The sequence below is a fragment of the Ammospiza nelsoni genome, chromosome 5 (assembly GCF_027579445.1).
Source record: "Ammospiza nelsoni isolate bAmmNel1 chromosome 5, bAmmNel1.pri, whole genome shotgun sequence".
Taxonomy (NCBI): Eukaryota; Metazoa; Chordata; class Aves; order Passeriformes; family Passerellidae; genus Ammospiza; species Ammospiza nelsoni.
In genome coordinates this window covers 48,868,370-48,883,703 of record NC_080637.1, presented here as the reverse complement: position 1 = coordinate 48,883,703, position 15,334 = coordinate 48,868,370, and the positions used below count along the sequence as shown (strand labels likewise).

General features: G+C 42.4%; 1 protein-coding gene across 3 annotated transcripts; it reads left to right on the top strand.

Moving 5' to 3' along the window:
• Positions 1-83: 83 nt before the first annotated feature.
• Positions 84-15,052, top strand: XRCC6 (X-ray repair cross complementing 6). Of its 3 annotated transcripts, XR_009418466.1 has the most exons (13): positions 84-191; positions 286-395; positions 487-625; positions 3,840-4,094; positions 4,910-5,093; positions 6,406-6,592; positions 7,802-7,970; positions 9,103-9,264; positions 10,167-10,296; positions 10,995-11,095; positions 12,352-12,466; positions 12,667-12,780; positions 13,545-15,052. XR_009418466.1 is itself a non-coding variant. In XM_059471874.1 (12 exons), exons 1-12 carry the CDS (start codon positions 101-103, stop codon positions 13,739-13,741), a joined length of 1,782 nt encoding a protein of 593 aa, XP_059327857.1. In that variant the 5' UTR covers positions 84-100; the 3' UTR covers positions 13,742-15,052. The 3 variants fall into 3 exon arrangements, 2 of the variants coding, with proteins under 2 accessions (XP_059327857.1, XP_059327856.1); XM_059471874.1 differs by lacking the exon at positions 12,352-12,466 and having other exon boundaries at positions 10,224-10,296; XM_059471873.1 differs by lacking the exon at positions 12,352-12,466.
• Positions 15,053-15,334: the final 282 nt, after the last annotated feature.

Genomic DNA, 15,334 nt, shown 5'->3' with positions numbered 1-15,334 from the left:
GCGGGACCCGGGCCATTTCCGCTCTCGCCATTGGTCAGAGTGGTTGCGGGGGCGGAGCGATCGGTCGGCTGAGCGTGAGCGGGGCCGTGCGGCGCAGGCCATGGCGGGCTGGGGGTCGTTCTACCGGGGCGAGGGGCTGGAGGAGGAGGAGGAGCAGCAGCAGGAAGAGGAGGAAGGGCCTGAGGCTGTCGGTAAGGGCCCCCCACCCCCTCACGGAAGGCAGCCTGCTTTCCAGGCTCCACGGGTGGAGGGGCCTCTGCTAAAACTGTTTCCCCCGTTCGGTAGCGGAGCAGAGGTTTTCGGGCCGGGACAGCCTCATCTTCTTGGTGGATGCCTCCAAGGCCATGTTCGAATCCCACGGGGAGGCAGAGACTCCTTTCGACATGACCATCCAGGTAGGGATGGATAAACTGCTAAGGCAAGACTTTCACACTCCTTTCTGAAAACTATTTTCTTGTAATTTTGACCTGGATGCGTTTTTTTCAGTGCATCCGGAGTGTGTATACCAGCAAAATTATCAGCAGTGACAGGGACCTGTTAAGCGTTGTGTTCTATGGTACAGAAAACAACAAGAATTCGGTAGATTTCAAGCACATTTATGTTCTCCAGGAGCTGGACAATCCAGGTAAAGTGGTATGAAGATTTTGTAAAAAGAGAGTAAGGAAGTTGGTGTAGTAGCATTGTCAGTAACTGGTCTCTCTAAAATCAGAGAGCTATCAGGTAAGTTCTTACTGAAATCTACTCTTGGTGGTGGGGATAGATTTAGATATTTATTGAAAGCTTAGAAACTTCATGAGAGCCTAGCATTTTCTCTTAGAGTTGGTTCAGATCCTTTTCTATGCCTTTTCTTATATTTTAATGTGGTGGCTTCACTTGCTGTCTGCTGATACCTTAGAGTATCTCAACAGAATTCTAAAATGTCCACCAGAAAAGTGTGTGTCCATGTTAAGGCATCATGGATTCCAGCTGATGGAGAATGTCACAGAATAGCTGAGGTTGGATGGGATTTTGGAGGTCATCTTGTCCAGCCCTCCTGCTCAGGCAGTGTCAGCTAGAGCAGGTGGCTCAATATGGTAGCCTGTTTGGGGTGTTCCATCTCTTATTTCCATAATAAGTTCTGCAGTTCTTGAATCTCGCTCTTTCATTCTTTGAGATTACATACCATCTGCTTGATAGCAAATGCTGGTTGCTGAATTGCAAAGGCAGCAGGAAAAGTGCAAAGAATACATGCTAGTGGTGACAGATTGTCTGGCAGTTGAGAGTCTTCTGGGGGAATTTTGTCTACAACTTTTAATACAGCCTTTATCTCTGAGGATGTTTGATTTAATTTTCTTTACTAGGGGGTGCAGGTTTAACGGCACAGGGGCTTCTCCTGAAAGAATTGAGCCTTGTCCTATTTTCAGAATTTATTACAACAGAGACCTGATAGGACTGCCTTAGGTTCTTCTCCCTTTTCTGGCAGACAGTGCCTTATAGGTCTTGTATTTCCACTTTCCTCCTCTTCCCTGCTTGTCCTTTCTCCCATGTTAGAGGCAGTAGCCTCTCTGTAAGGATAAAAACAGCACAGATGAAAGGTGGGTGTTGGTCTGATGCCTTCTGAGGCTACCTGGAACAGAGGCTAGACAGTGTTAAAGGAATAAAGCAGGTATTTATTAAAAGGCCTTCAAAGAGTACACCTTGGGCCGTACAAGAGCCTGGCTGTGGCTCCACCCAAGATGGATCCTCAGTCTCGAGGTTTCACACTTCTATAAGTTTTGGTCCATTTACATATTGGGGTTAATTGTCCAATTACAGCTTCAGCTTATGAAGTTCCATCCTCCCAGATTGCTCTCCTCAATTTGCTGCTGTTTACACTTTTTGGGCCTGAAGCTGCAAGTGTCCTTGGTTCTCAGGCTGGAAAAGGATTGCTTTGTCTAACTGCTCTGTGAAGAGAACTTGCTGACACTTTATATGAAGCTCAAAGTTACACACTAAGGCAGTACAGAATCTAGAAAATATGAAAGCTAAAACTTAAGGCATCAGTTCAAAAGGAGCAGAGTTGTGTATTTGCTGCCCCTGGAGAAGGAAGAGATGCTGTAGGTGATCATTATGGAGTACAGAATTACGAAGATTTACATTAAAGGACAGATGAGGAGATGAAAATAAAATAGTAAAGGCAGAGGAAAACATTTTCAAATGAAGTGTTTCAAGTGCTATGGAGCTTAAGTGAAGGACAAAGGAAGAAGCTCTGCAGGATGCAGTGGCTGAAAAATGAAAGTTTGTCTCCCATTGTAGAGTAACAGGAGAGAGCAGAATCTGCGGTTAGACAGGTGGCTAAAGGAGTCCTAGCTGGGTTGAAATAATCCTCAGAGCTGCAGCAAGGCTGTGGACAACTGACCTGAATGTTGCTGTGCTCAGTGTGGTGATCTGTGTGGGCTTCATCTCACTTCTGTGTGCATCCTCTCTGATATGAGGGGCGAGGAAGGAGAAGGAGGAGGAGCTCTCCACCTTCCCAGCACGCTGTGGAGATGCAGGATGCATTTCAGGCTCTCTTCTGTGGTGGTGCAGCAGTCTGCTGTGCCTCTGCAGCAGGTGCAGTTTGCTGCCTTTGCAGCTGAGCACTTGGCATTCAGTGCAGGGGGTTTGCAATACTTTGATTCCTGTCTTTTCCCACAGAAAGAGCCCACATTGGTGCCAGGGCATTTTGTGTCCTCTTGCCCTAGCAGGTGCTTTCACTGGTAAGTGGCTAATGATATTGCAGATGTTAGGCCATGCTGGACAGTTTTCTCAACCAGATGTTGAAAGGACATTGCTGTTGGAGAAGATGAAACAGGAAAGCCTTATAAATGATTGCCTGGGGAAAGATTTTGAGAATATAGAAACTATAAGCAAGATTGAAATGAAAGCAAGCTTTGAGATACCTTAGTTACTGAACAACTGGAAAACAATGGTATGGCCAGACTGAAGGTAATCCCCTTTTGATGAAGCAAGACCCTCTGCTTGCAGACAGGTCCACAGGTCAGAGCAGACCCTACTGTCTTGGCAGAAGGGGTCCAAAGAGTCATTTTTAGGGTTTAAAATGTAACACAGTATGGTAATGAAATTATTCTTATAGCCTACATGTAAATGCTGTAGGATTTGTATATTGTGCTAGATTGGTTGATGAGAATTACAATATTTCAACACAAAAGAAGATTTATTGTGCTGCAATGGGAAACTCGCTTTCTTACCCTCTCATCCTCTCTCTCTTGTTATGGTCCATATTTTTCAAGTCCCATACTGTACCAAGCTATTCTTCTCTGCAGCACAGTCCTTCATGTGTCTTCTCAGGAGCTCCTCCTAGGCGCTCGACCCACCCCTATTTATTCCAGTTACCTTCACAAGCTACAGCTGCTGCCCAACTAAGGACTTCGCAGCTGTAGCTCGTTTGGAGTAACTAGGACCCACACAGGTCTTACAGGGACTCTCTCCATAAGGACCCACTTATTTAATACATAGATCTTACAATACATAGATCTTAACAGGGACTCTCTCCATAACAATGCATATGTTCAGGTCCCCACATCTCTCTCTCATCCTCTCTACCCCTCTCTTCTCTCGGGCCAGCTCCGAGCTGCAGCTGGCAGCCCCCAGCAGGGCCCTGCACCCAGGCCCTTTGCAATAAGGGTAGTTCCATCACCTGGCTGCAGAGATCTCTTGTCTCCGTCCGTCCCGACCGTCCTACCCCCCTGCACGTTGCCACAGAGGTGCCTGGGAGCATTCCTTGGCTGTCAGCTCTAGGGGACCCCTGGTGCATACTCAGAAGAGCTCATGGTGCTTCTGGCAGAATTCCCAATGCCTGTGGATGCTGTTGCCCCCAGGTGCGAAGCGTGTTCTGGAGCTGGACCAGTACAGGGGAGAGGAAGGCCGGGCCCTGTTCCGGGAGAGCTTTGGCCACAGCGCTGACTATTCCCTGGGTGAGGCGCTCTGGGCCTGCTCCAACCTCTTCAGTGATGTCCGTGTCAGGCTGAGCCACAAGAGGATCATGCTCTTCACCAACGAGGATCACCCACATGCCAATGACAGTGCTAAAGCCAAGCTGGCCAGGACCAGAGCTGGTGATCTGAGAGACACAGGTCATTCTTTCCCCTTTTCATTTTAGACACAGTAAACGTGATGAATCTTTGCAGCAGATGTTAACTGCGTTGCTGGTTTGTGATGGAAAAAGATGTAAAATCATTGGAACTGGGGAATGTTTCTGAAAGTTCCTAAACTAGAAATTTGGTATCTAATCTTAATTAGAATAGATGTTTTCTGATCTGGTATTCAATAGCTAGCACTTGTTTTCTAGGATCTCTTTCTAGTTTGATAGCATAAATGGGGACATGACAGGGCCAAGAAAATAAACTTTTCTTTATTATTGTACCATTTTCTAGGAAGGGAATAATAACACCAAGTTAACACAAAAGGAAAATTACTTTAATGGTTCCATTTTGAATTAGCTGAAGGACATCAGCCTGGGCTCAGAGAGTAGACAGCGTTAGTTTGAGTATGTAGCTGAGATAACCAGTAATGTTAGAATTCAGGAGATGTCCTGGATCTAGAAGCTGTGAAGCTTACTTAATTCATTAGCCCCTATAATTAAAGGAAAGGGGATTTTCTGAACTTGTTACCCCCCTCTATGCCTGAGGTAAGATTATATTTTATAGGAGCTTTCATTGCTGTCTGCATTCTTAATTAGAGAGGAAACATTTTCTATTCTGCATTGTTTTGACTGAAGTTAATATTCCCTTTCTCCAGAATATTTCACATCTGGTGCAGATGACAGTTTGGAGCTTATTCTTACTTAAATTATCTGTTTAGACAGAGAAATTTGAGAGTGCTGAGATACATGCTGATGCAAGAAAAAAGCAGTTTTTTATCCTGCTCTTATCTCTTCCATTGTTTCTAGGTATCATCTTGGACCTGATGCACTTGAAGAAGCCTGGTGGGTTCGATATCTCTTTGTTCTACAGGGATATTATAAATGTAGCAGAGGATGAGGACCTTGGGATCCAGCCTAGAGAGTCAGAGAAACTGGAACATCTCATGAAGAAAGTACGAGCAAAGGAGACAAAGAAAAGGGCTTTAGTCAGGTCTGTGCCTACTTATGATACATCTTTCATTCAGCAGGGGCACCTGATGTTATTTTCAGACTGCATCTCACTTTCCTCTTCTGGAATGATTGGTCTTTAAAGGCACTTTAAAGTGCTTACATTCCTCAATCTTAATTCTTTAGTCTACGATTGGTGTTTCTTCTGTTGTTTCCAAGGATATTTGTGGATGAGAAGAGCAGAGTGGACCTCTTGTTTCCTCTGTGTGGTATCTCCTGTATTGAGCTTGGCCAGAAATGATAATTTGTTAAAAAATTACATAATTGCCAAGTCCACTTACTTAAAAAGCTACAACATAAAAATTAGTGTATAGTGAAATCTGATTGAAATTAGGCTTTTCTTGCCAACACTAACTTTAAAAAATGCATCTGAACGTGAATGCTAGGTATTTTTTCCTGTTAAGTAGTTCTATGTTGCCAGTCTGTCTAGCTACTTGGCATGGATTCACACAGCCTTGATATTTCTAATCTCCTACTGAAAGATTACAGGGATCTTGACAAAGCAGATAGAAAGTATTTTTGGAACCACATGCTCTATAACAGTTGCTTTTTTAGGGAGTGAGTTCATAGCAGAATGCTGTGGAAGCACAGTAAGGGAATGAACTTCCAAGACGTACTTTCTTTTTCCCAGTAAATATTTATAAGGTATCCCAACCTGAGCTGTTGTCACTGGCATTCTTGCTCCTGCTTGCAGCCTTATTTTCTTTTCTGGCAATGTTCCTTAAGTTTTCTAATAGCTGGGGAGGAAGAATCCCAAACCTTTCCCAAAAAGTTATCCCAGTGATACCTTTTACAAGAGAGGAAGTTGCATTTGTAGTAACTCACTGTTCTGCTCCCATAACTTGAAGATTACCTCTATTTTTAAACTTTTACATGTAATTTTTTCTCTTAACATCTGATTTATATTTTTTCTTAAATCTTGGTATTGTTTGTCTTAGTGATTTTTTGGGGGGAGAATTCATGGACATTACAATAGGCATTATTGGGGTACCCAGATGGGGACTTGTCCTGTGCTCTGTTTGAGCATAGCTGCCCTTCAGTGAAAAGAAAAAGGTCAAAGAAATATAGTAAATTGCCTCTGTTTAGATGACTTTTATGATGAGGAATGATGATATTGCAAAAATATTTTTATTCAAGTGAGATTATGACTCAACTGATAGTATGTTTCCCAAGATATATGTGATTTTGGGGAGGAGAACAGGAGGTCAAAGGAAATAACTTATATGAGGGAGTGATTTTCTTCTGCAGTTGTGATTTTTCAGGAATCTCAAGTCTGTATCTGCTTTTTTACACAGGCTAAATCTGCATCTGGGCAAAGATGTGGCCCTTTCTGTTGGTGTTTACAACCTTATTCAAAAAGCTTATAAACCACATCCAGTGAAGCTTTATCGGGAAACTAATGAACCTGTTAAAACCAAAACAAGGATGTTTAGTGGAAAAACAGGCAGCCTGCTCCTGCCCAGTGACACTAAAAGGGCTCAGGTAACTTTTTGATTATGTACCTGCTTTTTCTTGTCTCTGATGTGTGAGGGAGATGCCAATTCCCTTGCTGCTTTTGTTTGTATTGCACTTTCAAGATGAGATACAGAAATATTTGCATGTGTATGCACCTGGGGACAGGCTGGTGTGTTGAGAGCTCTGCAGGGTGAGGATGAGTTGTCTCCCTGGCCTGGCTGTCATGGGAAGGCATAGCTGCTGGTGGGAGTGCTGTCAGGAACACAGGTGGTTTCTTTCTGTAAGGCGAACACGGTTGTCAGAGCCTGACCTTGTGTGACCCTGGGCCGTTGCCACTGCTGCCAGCTTTTGGTTTGTTAGGAACAGATTTGGTCCATTTTGTTAAACATACAAGTGTGAATCACAGGGGAGTTGGAGCTGTTTTCCAAACAAAAGGCATGTTTCCTTTGGAGGTTTTCGTATAAATTTTTCTTTGTTTTGCCTTCCCACTTGATGGTTTGGCTGATGTAAATTGAGTGTCACATTGTAACAAGCACAGCTTTATTTCAGAACAGGTTATGTACTTGCTAGGTATCTTGTCACAAGTGTGCTTTGTGTCTTCTTCCATGTTGGTAGTTCTTAAAGTTATTGTCTTAAAATGAAGTATTTAGTCTATTTATAGTGGATATTAGTTTATTGAAATAAACTATAGGAGATAAACAGAAAGCTGAGCATTAAACCTTGATGTTTACCTTCAGCAACCCGACTATAATATGATTTTGATTTTGTGAGGCATGGGTGGTACTACAGAAATACTGTTTCTCAGTCACTGTTTCTGTCAGGAGCAGGTAGCTGACTGAAGCAAGTTTACAATTGGACAGGACCTCTGAAAAAGTCTGGTATAACCTGGCCCAGAGTGAAACCAGATCAAGTTGCTCAGGGCTTTTTGGGACACCTCTGAAGAACTCCAGAGATGAGATGTAACAGCCTCTCTGTATCAGGGCTTAGCCATTTCTTTAGAAAAGTGCATTTTGCTTATGTTCAGGTAGAATTTCCCTTGGGATAATGGTCACAGACTGCACTTGCCAGTTCAGTGTGCACTACTCATGAGGGTTTACACTGTCTTGTCTATACCCTTCTTTTAAATAGTGCAACACAGCAATTGCATCCTCTTCCTGCACTTCCTGCCCTGTCCTGCCTCCTGGTTCTCATTTTTTTTATGCTGGCAGCCCTATCATCTGCTCTTCCCTGGTTTAGACATATGGAAACCGACAGATTGTGCTGGAGAAAGAGGAGACGGAAGAATTAAAACAGTTTGATTCTCCAGGTTTGGTTCTGATTGGCTTCAAACCACTTTCAATGCTAAAACAACACCACCATGTCAGGCCCTCCCAGTTCATCTATCCTGAGGAATCCCTGGTGAGAGGTAAGCAAAAATGGCAGGAGAAGATTTGTCACCTTGCATTAGTGTAACTGCTGATCCATCGTGTGGCTGGGTGGGGATCATTGAGTGTAAAAGCTTTGTCTAATTTAACAATTTGCCAATGTTAAGAAGAACTGAATTAACTGTTATTGCCCCTCTCAGCTGCAGATATGTCTTGTTTTCTTCTATAGCAGAGCAGCCAATTGTGCTTCATGTTTATCCATCATGACAAGCAGCCAATTAAACCAGGCAGATGTAGTCACAAAGTACTTGTTTTAGCCATTCATGAAAATGAAGGATCCTAGTACCTGACAAGAAGGTAAAGATGGTTAAAAAAGCCCAAACAAAACCAACCAGAAACAAAAAAAAAAGAAAAACCTAAACCCCAAACCAGGGGAGATAATTGCTGTTTTTAAGTCCATATCAGTAGGAGTGGAAACATGATACTCAGGAAGTACAGTTGAGTTAACAGCACTTTACAGGCTTGTAAAGACAGAAGGCAAGGTCATTTAGAACTGCTTATTTTTGCCTTTTTATATGTATACATACATCTGTTTATTTAGAAATATATTCCAATCTGCAGTAGTAAGAAAAAACCTTTAGCTCCTCCTTTAGCAGTGGATAAAGAGCGCTGAGTTATGACCAAAGGCTTTGCAGTGTCTGATTAAAGAAAAACCTTTATGCTTGTTTCTCTAACTGCAGTTTCCTGGCTCAACCATGTTATTTATGTCAGTCTTTCCCTGACCACCATGTGTGGTGAAGTATACCTGAGGTAAACATGTGCCTCAGGAAGAGTACTGAAGTCTGAATTCTTAGTGTGTTACTTCCACAAAACGTCTGTGGTCTGCTTCTATTGTGATGTCCCACCAAACAAAAATAGACTTTGTAGAGAAAATTTCACAGTATTCAATCTCTCAGATGGTAGTGATTTCACTTCTTCCACCAGAAGTCTCACTGCTAGTCAGGAGAGACTCACTAATATTGTCCATTTTGAGTCTTCTCCCTTCCAGAATTTGCTTTTTACCTCCACAATAATGCAAGCAATACCAAGAAGTCACAGGGTTATATCTAGGGTTATATTGCAGAGCAAAGGAGCAAAGCTGTCAGTCTAACCAGTCCCCTCTTTGCTTTGCAGGGAGTACAACTCTATTTAATGCCCTCCTGATGAAGTGCTTGGAGAGGGAGGTGATGATGCTGTGCAGGTACACCCCTCGCCGCAATGTCCCTCCTCGCTTTGTGGCCCTGGTTCCCCAGGAGGAAGAGCTGGATGAGCAGAAAGTGCAGATAGCCCCTCCAGGTATGGGAGGGGATGCTGCCTTTCCCTGCATGATTGGATGCAGTCAGTGTAATGGCATCCTCTATTGAGGGAAAATATTCCTAGTGCTACCCCCCCCTTAAAACTGGGGAAAATGCTTTCCAACATTCCTTTTCTTCAGTTTTGTCAGTGTAAGCATCTGATGTTGAATCTATTTTTAAAGCCCCAATTGCATCAGTGCTTGCTCAGGTATGACCTGGCTAGAGTGTTTTCCCTGCCTTCTACCTATTTTTTTGCAGATTCAAATAACTGCTGTAGAAATGAAAAGCCTTTTTTTTCCCTGTTTGAAGAATAGACAATGTCTTTTCTTGAATTATGTTGTATCCTTGAATAGATTGTAAAGTATTAAATAAATAATCTCACATATAATGAGCTTCATACCACGTCAGATGAATGGGGAATGATTAGGGAGCAGATTTCTGCTGTTCTGCATTTTCTCACCTCTTCAAGTGCAAAAACATCTTCTGGGAGAATGTAAAGTAGGGAAGTAACACTGCTTGTGTACAAAGTAAATAATTTCAGAATAATGTGGGCAATATCTTGATTTTCAAACAAATCTTTCTCAAGCTCAGACCCTGTGGGAGAGGTGGACTGGTTGATCTCCTGCACATAAAGCAAGGCTCTGGTATCCAACTGGTAGCTATGAATATAGTCTGAATGTCTTTCACAAAGCCATTAGTGATGTTGGTTACAAACGTTGAGATTGGGATTGAGTGTCCTGCTGTAGGCACTTGGAAGTATTATGGACTGCTGTTGTTAACAACAAAACAGGTAGGTAGTTTGGAGTCATCAGACCTAGATAATAAGCATCTTGGTTTTTCTATAAATTATTTTGAGACCCTTCTTCTGTGTAACTGTTGTCTTCCTCCCTTTCTTCTGTGTAGGTTTCCACATGATTTTTCTACCCTATGCAGATGACAAACGTAATGTTGATGTTACAGACAATGTGCCAGCCAGCCAAGAGCAGGTGGACAAAATGAAGGAAATAATTCAGAAGCTGAGGTTCAAATACAGGTACCTGGAGATAAATAGGGTGCAGGGGGTGGCATAGGGGAGAAAACACAACCATTGCTTGTTTTGTTGCACATGTTGTTCAGCTGTGGTATTCCTGAGATCAGATTTTGATGTATTTTGATAGAAATTGCTTCTCTTTGCAGTAGCTTTGTCCAAACTTTATTCTTAATCATTCTGGATACCCAGGCACCACAATGCTTTATGTAGCACGTTCTGGTGTTCTTTGTAGAATTGCTCTTGTTCTCTGGGCTGTTGTCATTTGTTGCAGAGGTATCACATTTTATTGTGGCTCTGCCACTCTACAGCAGATCAGACCCAGATCATTTAAATTAGAGCACTTTAGAAAGAAGAACTTGGTCTCTTTTTCATTGCAGCTGGGATAAATGCTCTCAAGTACTTTCATGGGAGATTTTTTCCCTAGATATGTGGAAGCCACCATAACTGTACATAAAGTATAATATCACTATCTCCTTTTGCTTCATACAACTTTCTAACTCTCACACACCATTCTTATGGGGTTGATACATGACAGGATAGTGGTTCAGCAGGTAAATTGCGAAGAGGAAAAGCAGTTCTGATGTGATGGATTGTTGTGTGGGAAAGAGGGAAGTTTTATTCTCACATAAGTTGGTGGTAGATCTTGTGTTTTGTCTGTCTTCCTGGCAGCATGCATTGACATTTTGGGGGATTCTTGACAGGGCTGACAGCTTTGAGAACCCAGTTTTGCAGCAGCACTTCAGGAATTTGGAGGCTTTGGCGCTGGATATGATGGAACCAGAACAAGCTGAGGATCTTACAAGTGAGAGCTATTGGCGGGTCTGAAGGGAGGCAGGGTAGGGGACTTGTGACTTTGTTATGAGTCAAATATGTGCTACTACAAACCTAAATGTATTTTAAGAAATATTTCAGTTGTGTGCAGTTTCACTTTGTAGAATTCTGGATGGGTCCATTCTGAAATATTGAAACCTTATTTTCTATTGCTGTCACTTAAAAGGTAAAGAAAAAAATTGCTCACTTTACCATCCAAAATTAAAATTGAATCACCTTTTTCCTATGGTGAGTAATATTTTCTCTGAAATTCCTCTGGTCAAGATTCTCATTAATATTTCAGTGTGATAAATGGAGAGAATGAAGGGAATTATTCTGCTGGGGGCAGTGCTGCCACCGAGTGAGGGGGAGAGTTTAACTTTAAGTGAATTGTATAACCACAGAGCGGGTCAGGAGGGCAGGGACCACAGTGGGTCATCTGGTCCAACCCCCCTGCCCAAGCAGGGTTGTCCTTCAGCACATTGCACAGGGTACGTTCCACGGAGTTCTTCAATTATTTTTCCAGCAAGGGATACTCTACAACCTCTGTGGCTAACCTGTTTCAGTGCTCAGTCACCTTCCCAGGAAAGGTTTTCCCCCTGTTCAGATGGCTCTTCCTGTGCTTCAGTGTCTGCATGTTGCCTCTTGTCCTGTTGCTTGGCACCACCTGGAGCCTGGCACTATACTCTTGGCACCTTCCCTTCAGATACTTAGATGAGGTTCCCCTCTCAGTCATCTCTTCTGGAGGCTGAACAGTTCCTTCAGACTTTCCTCATAAGGAAGCTGTTCTAGTCCTTTAATCATCTTTGTTGTCCTCTGCTGGACCCATTCCAGGAGCTCCATATCTCTCCTGTACCGGGGAGTCCAGAAATAAATGCAGCATTCCAGATGTCCAAACTCCTGATATTACCAAGAGTTGTAAATTTCTCATTTGGGAGTATCATAACACAAGTATTTGCATTTTTGCATGCTTGCAGGACACTTGTGGACTAGTTATTACAGAAGCACAGTTGTGTCTGGTGATGTTACTGAAAAACAGTCAGACTTGTTAGCACCAATGCAGCTTTAAGAAGCAGGTGTTCTTTATTACAGTCCTGGATGCATGAAGGATATCACCACCAAAATCATGCATCTCTAGTACAGAAAAAGCTGTTTATGTGGGTTTTCTCAGAAGAAACATACATGTGGTAATCATTTCCCCAAAATCATTAACATGTTTTAATTCTCCTTTGTGCACATGTTCTTCAGTCCCAGGGGTCTCTCTCATGGTCATAAACCCTAAAGTTACAGCTGAAGACTTGATGAACTGGTGTTACATCCCAATACAGAGGGCACTTGGCATACCTAAGCTGGTTCATATTTTGTGAGTCCCTTCTTGATGAATGTTTAACATGATTGTACAAAATCAAGTATTGTGTGGTTCCATACACTAATGGTTTTGTAGAATAAGCATTGTATTTTTCCCACCAGGTGAGCTGATAGTTCATCTGGCAACAGGGATCACCTTGCAGACTTTCTTGTGATCAACTGTTTCTGAGAGGGCAAATCTTTATCTTTTGCCAGTGCCAAAGTCTGAACAGATGAGCCACAGGCTGGGCAACCTGGTGGATGAGTTTAAGCAGCTGGTTTATCCCCCTGACTACAATCCTGATGCGAAGGCTGTAAAGAGAAAACAAGGTAAGTAGTGGTGGTGCAGACACAAAATACAATGTCTGTATTCTGTTAAGAAGCTCCTGTGTTTTCAGTTTGTCTCATAGTTTAAAGTAGCTGCTTGTGCAACAACTCTGCTAATCTCCACAATGAAGTATTATATCCAGTATTGCTTCTTAGAGAGCAGAGAATATTGTGGTGTCCAGTTGGAGAGTTGCTGGAGTGACAAAATGCAGGGTGAAGTATAAGAAGTAACATGGGTAAATGACTGCAGAATATGTACGTATAATTTTAGCAACTTTCTGGTTTGCAACAGAATAGTGAAATCACTTATGCTTTCAGTTTGTCTTGGTCAGACTTTTACGCATGGACTGTTTAGCAAGTCCAAGATGGGCATCTTAATGGCTAAATGTGTAAGCAATGCTGAAGTCCATGTGTAATTTGGGAGTCTATGAAAGACTGCATAAAGTGAGTGTCAGCTGAGCTCCCTGTGGAATCATTACATTCTGCTGTCTCAACGAGAATCCCTTAAAAGTTTCATTTGGAGGGTGATGCTTTCATCAGAACACAATTTCATACTTCAGTTAAGATCACTCCTTTCAATGAAATACTGCATGACTTACATAGTGACTAAGGTACCTGTTTCTTAAAAGAAAACATGAAAACTAGGTCTGTGAGTGTGTGGCTGTTAAAGTACCATGTGCTAATGGCCATTAACTATGGTATGTGTAAGAGGCATTGATGTCTTTCTAATTTTTAAAATCTTTGTGATCTAAAATGTATCTTTCTAGCTTCTGATGGTCAAACTGAGAAGAGGCCCAAGGTAGAAGTCTCAGAAGATGAGCTGCGGTGTCATGTGCAGAAGGGCACTCTAGGCAAGCTCACTGTACCTATCCTGAAGGATGCATGCAGGTTTTTGGGGTTGAGGGGTGGAAGCAAGAAGCAGGAGCTTGTAGATTCTTTAACTGAATACTTTAATGAGCACTAAGCTGGAGAGTGTGGCCCTGGTTTACTTCTGTCTGCTTAGAATCTTGATTGTCTTATGCGGGTGCTGTATCTACTTAATCTTGCTATGAAAGATATGGCAACTAAGTGTTGCTCTGTAGCAGTGGAGAAACTTTTTACTTAGTTGTGAAACATCTCTGCAAAGTTGGATTCTGTTGACAGTAGGTAAAGGCAGAACTAAATTCCCTGTGAATTCAGGTCACCCACTGCACATGGACAGAGTTGTGCCTTGCTGGTTTCTTAATAAAAGTTTGGATCTTTTCCTTTGCAACACTGACTGTGCCATCTCAGTATCATAAAGACAGCAGAACTCACTTCAGTGTAAGAAAACACAATGATCTGTGTTAATGGCACCACATGAATCCAAGCAGCAGATTGAGTCTGTGTCCTAACAGAGGGTATAAATATGTGTTACGCTCCAAAACAGCCAGTATCAGTACTAGTAATCCAATTGGGTTCTTTTCTGCCATCATCATTACAAGTATTACCAGCAGATCTTAAAAGAAAAAAATCATTACTGGGAAGCAGTATCCAATCCCTTGGGCAAAAAGCTGGCACTTAAATCTGCACACCCAGGTCTTCCATTTTTAAATGGTAATAGCAGAAGCTGGTTTAAAAATGGAAAACAAATTGTGTTCCCCGGAAGGCTGCAAGCATTTATCCCAGTTAAATTACTGAGATGGCAAAGAGCTTTTCTACCTCTCTAAGTGAATGAGTCAGACTATTGTGCAGGCTTCTGTACTCAAACATGTGCTTTTAAAATAGAAGAATAGCAAGTTATGGAGAGAGCCCTTGTTACATACAGTATTTTTACTTTTTTAGTCATACTTAAGAATACTGCAGCTGCGTGTTTTGGGTTTTAGACTTCCATCCCTGGCATGCCCCACCTGTCTTGCAGTGCAAGATACCTAAAACAAATAAAGTTGTTGGTTTTGCTTTAGGAAATTACTAATTGTTTAGTGAAACTTTTAACATTTTACAGGACATAAACATTGGATACCTGCAGTGTCCATTTTGGTCTGCTTAGTGTTTTTAGTGTCTAGAGATTCCTGTGTGTGGCCCACAAACTGTCCTGTCACCATGTGTAGTGTGGCACATGTGGAGCCAGCTGTGACCACCCTTCTGGCACTGATTGTCCTAGCTGTGCCAGCATGCTGCTCACTTTTACCTCCACAATTCCCCCAGAGGGCAGCTAGCCTGCACTGAGCTCTGCAGCACGGAAACTATGTTACCTGTTACACTTCCAATCAGCCTGGATTAGTTATTTTTAATAAAGATTTGCCTAAGCACTCAATTTATTTTGCCCTTGGGCAATGAAGTTACTCTAAATGCTTGTCTTAGCAAGGCTTGAAGAGTGGAGTAGTGAGACTATCCTGTCTGTAAGCCTGTGAATTGAATTCTGCAAGTAGCCTTGTTAACATCTCTCTTGCCTTGCTAACCCTCAGGCACACTATGTGGCAGGCTTTGGATGATTGTGGCACGTTTGTTCTAGGTTATTAGATCTGCCTCCTGGCTTGTTTTTTTTTTTTTTGTTCTTTTTAATAGCAGGCTATCACATTAAGCAGAAGTTTAAAAG

What these genes read in the sequence shown, in the direction of transcription:
- XRCC6 (XM_059471873.1), top strand. Translation starts at nt 101, where the DNA reads ATGGCGGGCTGGGGGTCGTTCTACCGGGGCGAGGGGCTGGAGGAGGAG. An exon ending in CCAGGAGCTGGACAATCCAG is followed by an intron (nt 626 to 3,839) that starts GTAAAGTGGTAT and finishes TGTTGCCCCCAG; the next exon opens with GTGCGAAGCGTGTTCTGGAG. An exon ending in GGCTGTAAAGAGAAAACAAG is followed by an intron (nt 12,781 to 13,544) that starts GTAAGTAGTGGT and finishes GTATCTTTCTAG; the next exon opens with CTTCTGATGGTCAAACTGAG.